This window comes from Erpetoichthys calabaricus, chromosome 2, assembly GCF_900747795.2.
Source record: "Erpetoichthys calabaricus chromosome 2, fErpCal1.3, whole genome shotgun sequence".
Taxonomy (NCBI): domain Eukaryota; kingdom Metazoa; phylum Chordata; class Cladistia; order Polypteriformes; family Polypteridae; genus Erpetoichthys; species Erpetoichthys calabaricus.
Genome location: NC_041395.2, coordinates 95,428,664 through 95,445,641, shown reverse-complemented (window position 1 = coordinate 95,445,641; position 16,978 = coordinate 95,428,664). Strand labels below are relative to the sequence as shown.

At 39.2% G+C, this 16,978-nt stretch overlaps 1 protein-coding gene across 1 annotated transcript in view; it reads left to right on the top strand.

The window, feature by feature from the left end:
• LOC114645301 (Golgi-specific brefeldin A-resistance guanine nucleotide exchange factor 1-like) overlaps positions 1–16,978 on the top strand; it is a 243,866-nt gene that overhangs the window by 162,564 nt on the left and 64,324 nt on the right. Inside the window, 2 exon segments of the mRNA XM_051922496.1 lie at positions 5,682–5,904; positions 15,171–15,313. Coding sequence (XP_051778456.1) covers positions 5,682–5,904; positions 15,171–15,313 — 366 coding nt within the window.

The window sequence follows — 16,978 nt, the reverse complement described above, 5'->3', positions numbered from 1 at the left end:
CCTCATGTTCTCATATGCCCTACAATTCACGTTAGAGTTATTAGTTTTATACGCACCTGGGGGACTAAAGTCCCCATACTTTATTTCTACCCTTTTCTCAAAAAAAAAAAAAAAAAATTTTTTACTAACAACTTACTATTTTCTTCTAGCATGGTTTTGTGTACAACTTGGTCAGCGGTAACTTGTTTAATGACAGTAGATTTAATCCTAGCCTTAAAGACTGAAGAACAGTCGTAGACTACTAAGCACTGTTGTAAGTCGCTCTGGAAAAGAGCGTCTGCTAAATGTTGTAAATGTAAATACGTCTTGTACAGCTATTTTTTCCTTTGCAGCTTCTTTTTTAATTCTATTAACCCACTGCAGAGTTTTTTTTAATTTCCTATTAATTACAAATTTACGTATGTGTCCTGCATTACATGTAAAACATTTTTAAACCTGTTCCATTGCTCCTCAACTGTCTCCACACTTAAAAGCTTATCCCAGTCTATCCTCGTTAGACATCGTTACATTTGCTCAAAATTTGCCCTACCAGAGTTAAACTTAACATCCACATCTTTGCATCCACACTCTTACAAAACATTGAGAACTGTGTTATATTATGGTCACTTGACCCTAGTGGTTCAATCACTTCTACACCCTCAAAGCTATTCTGATAATTACAAAATACTAAATCTAGGCAGGCTTCACTCCAAGTTGGTGCTTCAACATACTGTGTTAAAAACACTCACTGATTACTTCTAAAAACTAGTGTTCTTTTGCTTTTCTATTTGAAAAGGTTATCCCAGTTAATATTTAGTTAAACTCCCCCATAACTATAATATCTCACTGTAAAGTTGCATTTTTAATATTACTAAAAAGATGAATGTTAAAATTACTGTCTACATGGGGCAGTTTACTGTATATAACACACTCCTGAAATAAGACCTCTTACACTATGCTTTCCAGCTGAAGCCACATGTTCTATCTACGATGGTGCTTGTCATACAACTGAAGAGGACTTGAGTTTAAATTCTTTTTGACATAAACATCAACCCCACCTCCTTTTCTTTTCTGTCTTTCCTTCCTAAAAAATGTGTATCTCTATGTTATACTCATACCCATCATTGTTATTTAGCCAGGTTTCTGTTATTGCTATAATATCATAATTATGCTCCTCTACATACAACCGCAACTCACTTGATCTATTTTTGATACTTCTACCATTAAGGAAAGCTATTTTTAATGTGTTACTCCTTTTACATTTAAACGTTGGGTTAAAATTTATATACCTTGTCAGTTCTGCTCCTCAGCTTGGCACCTAACTCTTTAAATTTTGGTCACAGAATTGACAGACCACCCTTAGTCTTTTGTTCCAACATGGACATTGACAACTGGATACAACTCTGCTATGGCCCTGAGGCTGTCCACCCTTCCAGGGAGGTCTCCCACCTGTGCACCTGGAAGGCAACACACTCTGCGAGACTCTCTGTCTCTGGAAAAAAGCCTGCACATCAGTCCCCCTAATGATCGAGACCCCAACTATCACTGCCTCTCTGTTTCTGTGAACTGGTTTTGAGTGGCCTGTTGGGGCTCTTCATCCCTGCCTATCACCTCAATCTTCAGAGACACTGTCCAGCTCTACAAGGACCTGAAAACGGTTTGATACTTCCAATTCTGGGGTTGATACTCCCGAACAGTGTGCACCCTTTACCTTAAGTCTTGTGACTGTGACTCACCTATCTCTTACCTGTCTGGTCTGGATTCTCCTCTCGCACCACACTATCTCTCTAAAGGACACCAGGGGCAGGTTCACCAATTATCTTCAAGAACGCAGGCCAGCCAACTCCTCCTCCAGTTCAGAGATCCTGAGCTCAAGGTCCTGGATTAGCTGACATTTCCTGTAGATGTAGCCCTCATAGAAGACTGGCTCCTCCAAGCCATCGTCTGAAAAGTCCAATATCCAGCAAAACTTGCATTGCACTGGTCTCATTGTTAAAATTTGATTTAGGATCAATAAAACTGCTTTACCTTTTTTTTTTTTTTTTTTTTTTTTTTTTTTTAAGGATTTAACTTAAAATTTAAGACAAAGAAACTGGATTATAGAACTCCGACAGCTATTTTGCACCTTCTGGCCCCCTAAGCTCCTGTAATATTCTGTCTCTCAACTGCCTGCTATTTGATCTTCTGTGAGGTTAACTTTACTTTTCTCTGTCTGTTATTCTAACTTAGCGCTCCTCTTATTCCTTACTTGAAAGCTCTCCTCTTGTACTCCTTCGCTTTAATGAACTGTTTTGCTGTCGCCCTCCTTAACTGTTCTACTTCCTGACAGTTAAGAACTGTTCAATGTAAATAAGAAGAAAATCTTTCTTAGTGAATATCTGCTGCTAGTTAAATTCCTACTGCCTTATCTGCTTCTTGCAGCCCATGGTGCCTGTTCGGATGTCTTAATGCTGGCCACCTACCTACACACCGCTGAGCCTTCCCCTGTATTACTTTGAAGACAGCCGCGGCCCATTTTTTTTTTTTTTTTAAACTAAGGAATTGCTGTTTCTGTTACTATTTATTGCTACAACGATGATTATTTGCTTAAATTCTCTGACTCCTCAAACATTGTCCCAATAATCAGCAGCCATGGGCCCCTCTAAGCAGCTGCCTAGCACTCTGAAAAATAAAATAATTGATGTTCACAAAGTCAGGTAGCTGTTTCCTTACCGTTTTTAAGAAATGGCAGTTAATAGAACGGTGGAGGTCCAGTTGAGGTCTGGACTAACAAGAAAACTTTCTGAAAGAACTGCTTGTTGGATTGCTAGAAAGGCAAATAAAAACCCCAGTTAACTGCAAAAGACCTTCAGGAAGATTTATCAGACTCTTTAGTGGTGGTGCAGTGTTCTACTGTGTAGTGACACCTGAACCAATATGACCTCCATGTAGGGCTGGGCGATTAATAGATAAAGATATGATATAACAAAATAAATTTTCCACAATAGAAATATAAGACTTGATCAATACAATGTTGATAGAACTTATTCCATGAGTCAAAACATCCATTTTTGAAAGACAACACGTCAAGCCTATCATGTGGCTGGAATAGAGTTGCAGCCACATCCAGTTAGGTTGATGCACACAGCACTGAGTGTAGGAGTAGGAACTGGCAGCAGCACACATGCTGTTGTTTGGGCTACTACAGCCACACACATCATTATGTCAGGAGTGGGCGTGAGATAAAAGAGAAAAAGATGACGAAAACTCTGTGTTACCAAAGAGAACACCCAAACAGGCACAGCCCAGAACTCAAAAGACAAGGACATTATTGAAAAGAAAGGTCTGAGGCATTTGGTAGTGTGGGGATATTTTGGCTATTTAAAGTCTGACAAGAAGCAGAATAGCGTGCACTGAAAGCATTTTCCCACAAAGACAGGTAATTCCACATTTGTACCATCAGAAGCAGTGTCATCCTTTAGAGCACGCCCAGTGCAGACTTTACTGCTCTAATAGGGATTTCTTGTGCCATTTTTGCCTTGGAACATAAGCTGACCACAGCTGAGTGAATATGTCAATTTTGTTTGTGTTTTCTTTATTTGTATTTGAAAGATGCTTGAATTTGTACTGAGGATATATCCATCCATCCATCCATTATCCAACCCACTATATCCTAACTACAGGGTCACAGCCAATCCCAGCCAACACAAGGCACAAGGCAGGAAACAAACCCTGGGCAGGGTGCCAGCCCACCGCAGGGCACACACACCCACACACCAAGGAAACACTAGGGACAATTTGGAATCGCTAATGCACCTAACCTGCATGTCTTTGGACTGTGGGAGGAAACCAGAGTACCCGAAGGAAACCCATGCAGACATGAGGAGAACATGCAAACTCCACGCAGGGAGGACCCGGGAAGCAAACCCGGGTCTCCTAACTGCGAGGCAGCAGCGCTACCCACTGTGCCACTGTGCTGCCCCACTGAGGATATATACAGAATGTTTTTGTCCTTTTATTGTTTTTTTTCCCCCATCCATTTAAAACAGTACAAAGGAAAGGATACAATGTAGAGGTAGTTTTTTTGAGATTTTGTTTTGTATTAATACAGTGGAACCTCTAGATACGAGTTTAATTCGTTCCAGCACTGAGCTTGTATAGCGAATTTCTCGTATCTAGAACAAACTTCCCCATTGAAAATAATGGAAATCCAGTTAATCCGTTCCGCACCCCAAATATATTAACATAAAAATCAATTTTCCTAACAAATAACACTGATAAATTATATATACTGTAGTCTACCTTTAATAAATAACACTGGTAAATAATATAACTGATTATTAAAAGAATCAAAACAGGTGTCCAGAGTGCAGTAGAGCATTCAATAAATCTTTAAATAAATAATCCTTAAAACAGTTGTGAAGTGGAGGTTTAAAATACACAAGAATAACAATCCTTTAACACGAGGTTAAAACGTCAAAAGGATGCAGTCTTTAAAAAACAGATGACAATCCCCCGCTGCTTCTTCTCTGTTAGCGTCTCACCTGCGGGCTCTGCAACAGGCGAGACACTCTTAATGCAGCTGACCTTCTCTACACCGTCCTGCTTCAGCTGTTTGGCTCGCCTGTTCAGCTCACTGTTCAGCTACACGCGAGCCTGCACTCGCTCACTCGCTCTCCCGCACCAACTTCCTGCCTGCCTGCGCTCTCTCTCCTCTCTTTTCTTTTACTTCTTCTCCCCCTTTACCGGCTCGCGTTCTCTATATATGCAGGGAGGACATGGCAGCTGCAGCCCATCAGCCACAGGAACAATCATGGATGTGGGCAGTTTCCCACCTGTGCACTTAAGTGAGAAACGCAGACACCGCAGATCGCGGCTCGCAACTGCTACCACGCCCCCTCGCTAAGCCGCGAGCTATACCCACAGCCTGGCTCGTGGCTCGTTACGCGAGCCAATGCTCGCATTTAGATCTGAATTTTTCTCTCATACTTTCCTCGTATTTTGAATTTCTCGTATACAGAGGTGATCGTATCTCGAGGTTCCACTGTACCTACTTTATTTATTTGGAACTGACCAAAGAATTTACTTTGTGTTCTCTTGTAAAACTTGAAAGCTTTTAAGATTTTAGAGTTAAGATTGGAGTTGACCAATCAATAAAATAATTGATGTTCACAAAGTCAGGTAGCTGTTTCCTTCACGTTTTTAGGAAATGGCAGTTAACAGAATGGTGGAGAACCAGTTGAGGTCTCGATGAACAAGAAAACTTTCTGAAAGAACTGCTTGTTGGATTGCTAGAAAGGCAAATAAAAACCCCAGTTAACTGCAAAAGGCCTTTAGGAAGATTTAGCAGACTCTTTAGTGGTGGTGCAGTGTTCTACTGTGTAGCGACACCTGAACAATATGACCTTCATGTAGGGCTGGGTGATAATACAATAAAAATAGATATAACAAAATAAATTTTCCTCAATAGAAATATAAGACATGATCAATACAATGTTGATAGAACTTATTCCATGAGTCAAAACATCCATGTTTACTAGGCTAACATGCCTCCTCTAACCCTATAGTAGAATGTTACCAGGAATAGCACAATTTATATTTTATAGTATATGCCCTTATTTTTATTTAGCACTAGTTATAAAATGCTAGTCCATAAAAAACTGTGTAAAACTGGCATTTTTGTTGAACGCAGAGTCATTATTTCTTTATTTTATTTTTTTAAGGTTTTAATTTCATTGAGAATCTTTCTCTTGATGAAATCAAATGTACTTCATCAAGTAAGCCAGGAGATTGCTTATGGACTTCATGAATTAATGAAGACCAATGCAGTCCATGTTCACTCCAAAGATGACTGGTATACAGTTTTCTCGCTTCTTGAGTTTATTGGAGCAGGAGTCAAGCCATCTCCTCCATTTTATGTAGTAACTGGTCCAGATATTGGTACAGGTAAGCTCTGTTCAAAATTAATATATTTAATATGAATTTTGTATTGGTGTAGTCATCTGTTACTTTTAAGTAAATAATACATTTGGCTATTTAGTGACTTGATGTAAATTTTTTAATGATGCATGTCATACTGTAATGTATTTTTATTCACTATTACAATATCACAGTCTCACTGGGTAGAAGTCTTGGTGTTTCCCATACCTAGTTCTCAAGTAATCATGTTTAAAACTTAAGCAAGGTTTTTATATTCTCTTTGTACTCAGCAGAATTTATTCTCCAGCTAAGCATCATAGCAAACAAAACTTGGTTTCCTTTCATATTAAACATAATGGGAAATAACTGCCATATTCTAATTTTCCTTTTATTATTATAATGTCTTAAAAATCTAATTTTTAAACAGCAGTTTTCATTTCAGGAAAGCCATCTCAGCGAACAAGTGTCTTTTGGAGGCTGCTGATTTGACACATAATTCCTAAAACAAATGAAAAATAAGTAGTCAGGTTACAGATGTTGTATTTTTCCTTACTCAGTGAAGAAGAATCCATTTTGATTTATTCCCTTGCTGTTCTTTGAGTGCCTGCTCTGCAAACTTGATCTATAGTTGCCCCCCCATAATGTTTGGGATAAAGACAAATTTTTCCTTCATTTGTCCCCATGCTCCACAGTTTAAAATTACAAATTAAACAATTCAAACATGATTAAATTGCACATTGTAGAATTTAATTTAAGGGTATATGCATGCATTTCAGTAACAATATGTAGAAATTACAACATTTCTTATACATGGTTCTCCAATTCAGGGCACCATAGTGTTTGAGACATACTGTAGCAATGATAGGTATATTAAAGCAATGATATTTAGAACTCTGTTGTATATCTCTTGCATGCAGTGAGTGCTTGAAGTCTGTGATTCATGGACCTCACGATGTACTGAGTATCTTCTCTGATGATACTCTGCCAAACCTTTAATGTAGCTATTTTTAGCTCCTGCTTGTTTTGGGGGCTTGTTCCCTTATTTTTTCAGCATATGGAAGACATGCTCAATTGTGTTTAAATCAGGTGACTTGCTTGGCCATTCAAGAATGTTCAATTTTTATTAGCTTTGAAAAATCCCTGTGTTGCCTTAGTATTATGTTTGGGATCATTACCTTGCAGGATGAAGCACCGTCCAGTGACTTTTTGGACATATACTGGAACTTGAGCAGATAAGATATTTCTGTTGTGATATAATACCAGGCAGCAGACCGAAAATGATTTGGGGATGGCCACCACATATACTGAAAAAACAGCGGAGCAAAGAAAACATGTTTTACAAAGTGGAGTTCACAACTGAACTGACTAACAAATTGAGACTCCTTTATAAATATGGTGGGTAGGAGGTAGAGGTGGAGTTAAGACAGCTGGAACAGGGACTGATGTGGCAAGAGGGGGTATTCTGGGTAGCAGAAATGATGTTGTTAGGGTTGGCTGGAAGTGGTGTCAACAGTGGGTGGATCAATGGTGATATCATTAAGAGTCAGGGTCTTCGGCTGAGCTGCAGAGGGATAAGAGGAGAGAAGATCAGGTGAGAACTCCAACCCCCGGTCTGGCTGACAAATAACACTATTTGAGCCTGTACAGTGTCCCCAGTGCGCACGTGTGTGACACTGTACACCTTAGGATTCATTGTGCAGTTGCTATTAGCAAATTACATCACCAATGAAAATAAATGTGCCAGTACATGTGGCAATCATACATGCCCAAGCCGTTATACCCCACCATCATGTTTAACAGATGAGGTGGTATGTTTTGGATCTTGGGCAGTTCCTTTTCATCTCCACACTTTGGTCTTGCCTCCACCCTGTTATAGGTTAATTTTTGTCTTGTCTGTTCACAAGACCGTTTGTCCCAGAATTCTGCAAGCTCTTTTAAGTACTTTTTTGCAAGCTGTAATCTGGCCATCCTGTTTTTTGTGGCCAACCTAGTGTTTATGTTTGCAGTGTGGCCTCTGTATTTCTGTTCATGAAGTCTTCTATAGATAGTAGTCTCTGACACATACTCATCTGCCTCCTGAAGATTGTTTCTGATCTGTCGGGCAGGTGTTTAGCAAGCCCCATTGTATCTTATGCCTGTTCTAATGAAACAGTGAAACATACCTGCGTGATAACAAACACCTATGATCCCAATAGGCCTAGGCAATGTGGGACAATTTTTTTATATTGGCAATGTAGCACACAAAAAATACAAACAACCAGATAGTGCTGTAGTGACATCTTCATCATAATTTAAATACACTGCTCAGAAAAAGTAAGGGAACACATTGGACCTTGATGCATGAAATATTCAAGTGGAAAATTGTTACTGACTAATACTGTGTAATTTGTTGAGAACAAAAATGATGTGGTCAATGGAAACCAAAATCACCAGCCCTCACACATTGAAAATCAAAGTCAAAAATTGAAATCACAGGTTGATCCAACTGACCTGAGTTTCATCATGGCAACTTCTAATGTGACTCAGTAGTGTGTTTGTCCTCCACATGCCCATAGGCACTCCCGACATCGTCTGGGCATGCTCCTGATGAGACAGTAGAAGGTGTCCAGGGCGATGATCTTCCGTACCTGGCTCAGGGTATCGGTGTGCTCATGGACAGTCTGTTGAGCTACTTGTTGGCAGCATCGGATGCACCAGTGCAAAATGTCCCAGAAGTTCTCGGTTGGATTCAGGTTTTGGGAACGTGCAAGCCAGTCAGCAAGTTCAATGCCTTCGTCATCCAGGATCTGCCTACACACTCTCTGACCACATGAAGCCAGGCATTGTCCTGCACCAAGAGGAACCCAAGGCCCACTGCAGTAGTGTAAAGTCTGACAGTGGCTCTGAGGATTTCATCCTGGTACCTAACAGCAGTCAGAATATCATTGTCTAGCACGTGGTAGCTTTTTCAACCCTCCAAGGGTATGCCTCCCCAGACCACTGCTGACCCAGCTGCCAAGCCAGTCATGCTGGATGATGTTGCTTGCTGCATAATGTTCAGCAGTGTATCCAGACTATTTTCGTGTCTGTCAAATGTGCTTGGTGTGAACCTGCTCTCATCTGTGAAGAATATAGGGCACCAGTGGTGATGGGCTGTGAGCACAGGTCCCACCTAGAGGACATCAGGCCCTCATGTCACCCTCATGGAGTCTGTTTCTGGCAGTTTGAGTCAGAGTCATGCACACCAGTAGCCAGCTGGAGGTCATTTTGAAGGGTTCTGGCAATACTGCTTCTGTTCTCCTAACACAAAGGAGCAGATGCGGGTCCTGGTTGCTGGGTTGATGCCATTCTGTGGCCCTGTTCTGCTCTCCTTATGTAACAGCCCATCTCTTGGTATCTCCTCCACGCTCTTGGGACTGTGCTGGGAGACACAGCAAACCTTGTGACAGCTTGTATGGATGTGCCATCCTGGAGGAGCTGGACTACCTATGCTGCAGGTATGCGTCATGCTACCACTAGCGACAAGGAAACTAGCAAAACACAAAACTAGATAAGACCCCATCAGGAAGGATAAGGAGAGAGCAATTGTTTATGGCCACCACCTGCAAAGTAATTCCCTTTTGGGGGTTTTGCTTCTACAGTTGCACCTGTCGTCACTTTCATTTGCACCAAAGCAGGTGAAGTCGATTCACAATCACTTACTGGACAGACTGATATCCCTAAAGCTTAAGTGACTTGGTGTTAGACTGATGATTAAGTGTTTCCTTACCTTTTTTTGAGTAGTGTATATTGAGTGCATAAACATTTAATTATCTACAAAAACCTCAAAAATGTGAATGAGATTCCAGAACTCTTAAAGCATGACTCCACATTTTGGATTAACTAGTTTATGAAACTATTCATAACTATTTCCTTATTCTCTTTGTTTATCAATGATAAATATGTTCTGAGATTGTCAGGTAAGGGGGACAGAGGTTTTAATGTTGTTAATACTCACTAAACATGGTGCAGAAGAGTAGTGACATATTGTATGTTGATCAGCATAAAACTAAGAATTTCACTGTAAACTGTGCTTGTTAGAGGTATATGAAAAAAAAATTACACTTCACTAAGCTTCACCCCCTAATACCCTTGCCCCCAATCGCAATGCACTTTACAGACAGAACAAAATTTCTTTGTCTCCTTGTCAAATTACAGGTAGATTCTGTAAATGAAATTTGCACACTTGAATCAAATTAAGTGTAGTAAAGCTATCTATGACAGACACAGTTCAGGTGGATTTTAGAACCTTTCCTCGCTCTTCCTCATCATTTCTGATGATGTGCTTGATCAGAACTTATTGATGCAGTAAGTGCTCCCACACTGGCAGTTACATCTTTCATAACACAAGCAAGGAAGCTGTAGTGCAGTTATACTTCAGCAGGAAGCATAGAAAGTAGAGAGAAATTGTGATTTTTGTGAGTCTGAAATAATTGCATGTGATGTACAGGTGTTCACATTTAAAAGAAGTGTCAGAACTTTCCTGGATTCAGGGCACCAATAAGCAGTGTTTATCACCATTTATAGAAGTTGTCAATACCAATGAGCTCTTCTTGCTTCATCCATTATAAACAGTGAAGGAGTTACTTGCAACTGGGCTGCTTATGAGCATTGGAAGGCAAGTGGTGTTCAGATTTATGTAAGTTTTTAAAATATTTAAAGTCAAAGTATTTGTGCCCTCAGATTTTTTTCTCTTTGTTCTTACTGGAATGACAGCACTGCATTTTGTGCTTTACCACTTAAGTTTTATAGATGAATTTGACTCTTCATTTACATATTATCGTGACTGCAGTTTTAACACTAGAATTCCTGAAGCCTACGAAGAAACTCATAATCCTGGCCCACCTTAAATCCCATCGCATCTCTACCATCAGCGTCTTTTGTTTTGTAAATGTGTCGATCAACACAAACAGCAAGCAGTCTGCTTTTCCGTCCTTCGTCTTGACAGAGCTCAGCTCACGGGTATGTTTTCCCAGCTCAAGCCAAGGCTCCTTATCTGCGTGTGAGATCTAGAGTCATATAGGGCAAATGATACAGTGTGTCGTTATTTGTAATACATGCATTTCATGTGTGTTCCGTGTCTACAAGGATCTGGGAAAGCGTAGGATGAAATGAAATAAATGCAAGAAATGCTGAACACATACCTAAAGCAGAAACTTTTTCCATGTTATACTAATAATGGTGAGAAGAGTATAATGTGTGAAGACTTTAGTCCAAATATCAAATAAACACGTGTGCTTGTATTCAAGAATATAACCAAAGAAAAGCATTCAATTTACATGTGGCTGTCAATGAGCTAAAAACTCAAGCTCAAATGTCAGTCAACAGAGAATTTACATGTATTCTTGAATGGTGCAGAGGTAAGAACTGCTGCCTTATAACCCACAGATAAGGAGCCTTGGCTTGAGCTGGGAGAACTTTTTGCCTGCGAATTGAGCTCCGTCAAGGTGGGGGATGAGACAGCAGGCTGCTTGCTGCTTGTGCTGATCGACGCATTTATAAAACAAAAGATGCTGATGGTAGAGGTGCAAAGGGATTAAAGGTGGGCCGGGGTTACAAGTTTTTTCATATCTTCTGGAATTCTAGTGTTAAACGTGCAGTTGTGGAGTGCAGGAATGTAACGTGATTTCAGAGTATGTAGTATCTCTTAGCAAACGAATGACCAAATATTTGTAAGTGTTATACTTTGTTGCATGGGTCACTTACCGTATTACTTAGCATTTGCTGTACTGAAGGTAGGGGCCACATGTGTAAACTAAGAACTGTCATTTGCATAAATAGGTCTTATCGAGCTGAATGTTGAATTGTAATGTTCTTCAAGTCTTTACTCCTCAATATCATTTTTAATTAGCACACATTTTAAAAGTGACTTCAATTCTATAAAATGAGTTTGAGTGTTACCAGGAAACTATTAAATAGAACCATACAGAGAAACATTTTGAAAGAAAGACATGTAGGATATAGTTAATTAGAAATAATTACCTTTTTAAAATTCAACTGGTGCATAATTGAGTGTCCGGACTCCAACTTTATAAGTTGGTTGAACTGAATGCCAGCAGTGCACTGCAAGCAGCAGCCAGCAGTCAATGAATTATACGAGGGTTGTCTGGGTTCCGCGTGGAATTTTATCGTTTGTCGAGTGTCAGCCTGTCGAAACCTGTTCTGCTGTGTAGAGGGATTATTCAAGTGGTTGCATGTTTTTGTTCAGATGTTTTGCTCCCTCTCTTCCTTCAGAATGAACACGAGAAGCAAACGAACTGAGAGTGCGCAGCCGGCGCTAGCGGCAAAGCTCCCGGCTCCGTGCGTGCGTGACTTTCAAGTGATGATTTTTTATGACTTTTCTGATGGATTAATCCGCTCGGTGAAACGCACCATGTTTGCCATCTTTTTCAACATTGATGACATTGTCGCGTCAATTCTGCTGATGGGGAAGAAAACTGTGACCTCTGAGTGGAACTTGCGAAGGCACTTTTTGCATCATGACAATGTGCCAGCCCACGCGGCTAATGCGACGAAGCATTTCATTGAAGACAGTGGTGTCAACGTTTTGAACCCGCCACCCTACTCGCCTGATATTGCACCATGTGACTTTTGGCTCTTCCTGAAAGGTGACAGAACCCCTGCGAGGCCACAACTTCGAAACTCAAGAGGAACTGATTGCAGCTGTCAAAGAACAGCTGGACAACTTCCCAAAGACAGCCTTTCGCAAGTGTTTTGCGGCGTGGGTCAGAAGATCCCAAAAGTGCATTGATGTTGGCGGTGAATACTTGGAAAAAGTTTAAAAAGGATCGAAGTACATGAGAAAAATAGAAAAAAGAATCCTTGGCTACTTATTTTGAGTGATTCCGTGCAGGACCCAGACAACCCTCATAGATGGGAGTAAATTAAATTGTCTTGTTTTTTTTTTTCTCCTTTACAGATGCAGCACACTGGTACAGTACTTGAGACAGAGATAGCTTGTTGGTGGAGGTAGCTAAATGGGAATTAGTGACACTGAAGAGGCCCTTTATTGTTGAGATTTTAAAACTTTATAACAATTAAAGGGGAAACAGAATTATCACCATTATTTTTCATTGCATTATTAAGAATGTCTTAGCATTAAACATTCAGGAATCACATTTAGGAGTCATGACAGGGTCAGAAGCAAAATGATACTTTTAAGTGTACTGAAGTTGTGTTTAGAAAAGCTGCTCTAGTATTAATCAAAAAGCAGACAAGTAGGAAAGAGAAAACTTTCTCAAATTACGTTGTGAAACAGAGTTGCTCTAAGTTTTTCTAATGAAGCTAACAATCTAACAATTGAATGTTGCAAAAATGATGATGTGCAAAACTAGATCTGCAAAATACTCCAGCTTTGCAAAGCATCCATGAAGTAACTCAGTGCCAAAATTAGTGTATGGTAAAACAAACACCATTTCATTTACAAAGGAACATTAGCCTTTTCAAATAAATTTGAATTATATGTGAATGGTGAAGTTTGATGTGACAGACCTAGTGACAATTCAGGTAGCAACAGTATGGCTCAGAAATGAAGCAGAAAGTGTCCTTATCTTCACAGAAGAACACATTGCTGGTATAAGATGACAGATTTTGTCTAGTAAACCCCAAGGGTTAAAGGTTGCCATGTTGGGACACAGTTAATTCTGTTAAAGGAATTCTTTTAGAAAGGTAAAATCTTACAAACAAAATCCTGAAAATCAGCATGTACAGTAATCCCTCGCTATATCGCGCTTCGCCTTTCGCGGCTTCACTCTATCACGGATTTTATATGTAAGCATATTTAAATATATATCACAGATTTTTTGCTGGTTCGCGGATTTCTGAGGACAATGGGTCTTTTAATTTCTGCTACATGCTTCCTCAGTTGGTTTGCCCAGTTGATTTCATACAAGGGACGCTATTGGCAGATGGCTGAGAAGCTACCCAACTTACTTTTCTCTCTCTCTCTCTTGCTCTGGCATTCTCTGCTCCTGACGGAGGGGGTGTGAGCAGGGGGAGTGTTCGCACACCTAGACAATACGGACGCTTGTCTAAAAATGCTGAAAGATTACCTCCACGTTGCTCCCTTCTGTGCAGCTGCTTCGTGAAGCGACATGCTGCACGGTGCTTCGCATACTTAAAAGCTTGAAAGGCACATATTGATTTTTGATTGTTTGTTTTTATCTGTCTCTCTATCTCTCTGACATTCTCTGCTCCTGACGCGCACTCCTTTGAAGAGGAAGATATGTTTGCATTCTTTTAATTGTGAGACGGAACTGTCATCTCTGTCTTGTCATGGAGCACAGTTTAAACTTTTGAAAAAGAGAAAAATGTTTGTTTGCAGTGTCTGAATAAAGTTCCTGTCTCTCTACAACTTCCTGTGTTTCTGTGCAAATCTGTGACCCAAGCATGACAATATAAAAATAACCATATAAACATATGGTTTCTACTTCGCGGATTTTCACCTTTCGCGGGGGGTTCTGGAACGCAACCCCCACGATCGAGGAGGGATTACTGTATATGCAGTTTATGTAATGTATTTGCTATTTTGTTGTATATCAATAATCTCATTTCCTGAAAGTTTAAGGTAAGTTTTCACATTTGAAAGGATGCCCCATAGAGCAATATTTTTTAAATTTATAAAAAGTGTTTCACTTATGAACATTTTGTATATTGTGATTGTGAAAAAATAACTTCAACTTGAAATGTACTTGCTCTCTTTAACATTCTATTGCAACAAGGAAAAATCAGTGGAAAGCAATAGCCACAGTTTTTTTTTTTGTTCTTTTTTTATTTCCATGTTTTGTTGTCCTAGCAGAGCTCCTTTTAAGGGACCTTTTCAGTGTCAGTTGTGATTATTTTAGTCAATTCAGCCATCCTGAAGTTTCATACACACTTGCTTGTCTGCTGACTTGACACACAAAAACATAATAACCACAAACTTTAAGGCATAACGAAAAAATAGATATAAGATTAGACACAGAGTTTGGGCTTCTAATCCTCCATTGGTATGTGTGTAATTTCTCTGGGCTAATAAATTTTATATATATATTTTTTTAACATGACATGACCTCTACCTGCCATTAACTGTGAAAAATCAATCTCAGATTGGTAAAAACCATTCTATAGCAAGGGTAGCATCATGCCATAATAGTTAGTGCTGTTTCAGGTATCTGGTTTATAATCTTGACCTAACCACTATTTCTGTGGAGTTTTTAGGTTCATCCTTTGTTTTCATGGCAGTTTAATTATAAATTCGGTTATAACCTATAGTAAACACAATTTCCTTATTATAGGTAAACAGACAGATTGCATGATCATCTCATACAATACTAATAAAATCTTCCATAACTTGGAGATTGATGCTGGCTTAGAAAAACAACTAATTATGTCTCAATGGAAAAATGACATGGATGTTGCAGACTGTAACCAGATGATGGTGAGATAAATGCTGTTATTGCTTAATTTTGTATTTAGTTGAAGTTAAATATAAACTCTTTAGATTCAGTTTACAATATATACCGATCAGCCACAACAGTAAAACTACCTGCCTAATATTGTGTAGGTCCCCTTCGTGCTACCAAATAGCTTTTTACACGTTGAGGCATGGACTTCGTAAGACTTATGAATGTATACTGTGGAACTTGGCACCAAGACGTTAGCAGCAGTTGAGATGATTAATTAGATCATGCAACCTTCTTCCATTGCTCCATTGTTCAGTTCTGATGCTCACATGACAATTTTATGTACTTTTGGCAGTAGACCAGTTTCAGCATGGGCAGTCTGAAGCAATGCGCCCCATATACAGCAATCTGCAATGCAGGGTTTATTCTGACATTTTTCTCTGATGGTTAGCATTAACATTTTCAGCAGTTTGTGCTATTTGTGAGATCGGACCAGATGACCTAGCCTTTGCTCCCCACGTGCATCAACAAACCTTGGGCACCCGTGATCCTGTCACCAATTCATTGGTTGTCCTTCCTTGGACACACTTTTGGTAGGTACTAACTACTGCATACATGGAACACTCACAAGACCTGCTGTTTTGAAGATGCTGTGACCCATTTGTCTACCCATTGCAAACTGGCCCTTGCCAAAGTCAATCAGATTGTTACACTTGCCCATTTTTTCCTACATTAATCATATAACCTTCAAGAATAAACTGTTCACTTGCTGTGTAATATTTCTCACCCCTTGACTGATGCCATTGTAATAACATATTCAATGTTATTCACTTTATGTGGCAGTGGGTTTAATGTTGTGTTGGATTGGTGTAATAATGCAGAGTATAACAGGTTAGAAATAATTTCCTGACCTCTGTTTTTTTAACCCGGAATTGAACTTTAGAAGTTTCAGTACCTTGCAACCCAAGGAAAACCGTTGTCTCGCTTTATTGAAATGAATAACAGGTTTCATCAGGTTTACGTTTCTGTAATAACATTTAAATATGATTAATTAAGGATGAACTAAGATAGTTTACAACTTGGACATTGGAGTAACAGCTGTGGAAAATGGCATTTTGCAGTCATAAATTAAAAATATATTTTTTAATCAATTTAGTGGTACATTGATACAATATGTATCAATTTGTAAAAAAAAAAATGACAATATTCCATATTTTTAAATGCAAGTGTATTTAAGATTTGAAACGTAAAAGTAAATTAATTAAAACACAACTGTAATTCATTTGAAATTTTGGATACTTTCTGACTGCTTTAAAGAAAGCAATATTTAAATTTTCATTTATCTGCTATGTTGAGTTAATTTATAGATGACCTGGATTAAACAAGAGTTTTACTTGTTAGAAAGTGCAAGAAAAAAGTGAGGGGTATAAGATCTGTATTTTGTTTTTGTAACAGTAGGGGTTGTTTAGGAGAATGAATTATAGAAGTCACATGAATGAGAGTAGTGCTGTAATGCTTCACCTGTAATGAGAAAAAAGTGTAGACCTGTTTTGCAAATGGGTGATGACAAGCATTTTGTTTTCTCAGTAATATTAATATATTGCATATATTTCAAAACCTATCAAGGGAATTGCACAGCTGTTTTGATTATAGGTGAATCCTGCTGCATTTTATATTTTTGAAAGCAAGGGAGAAGAGGG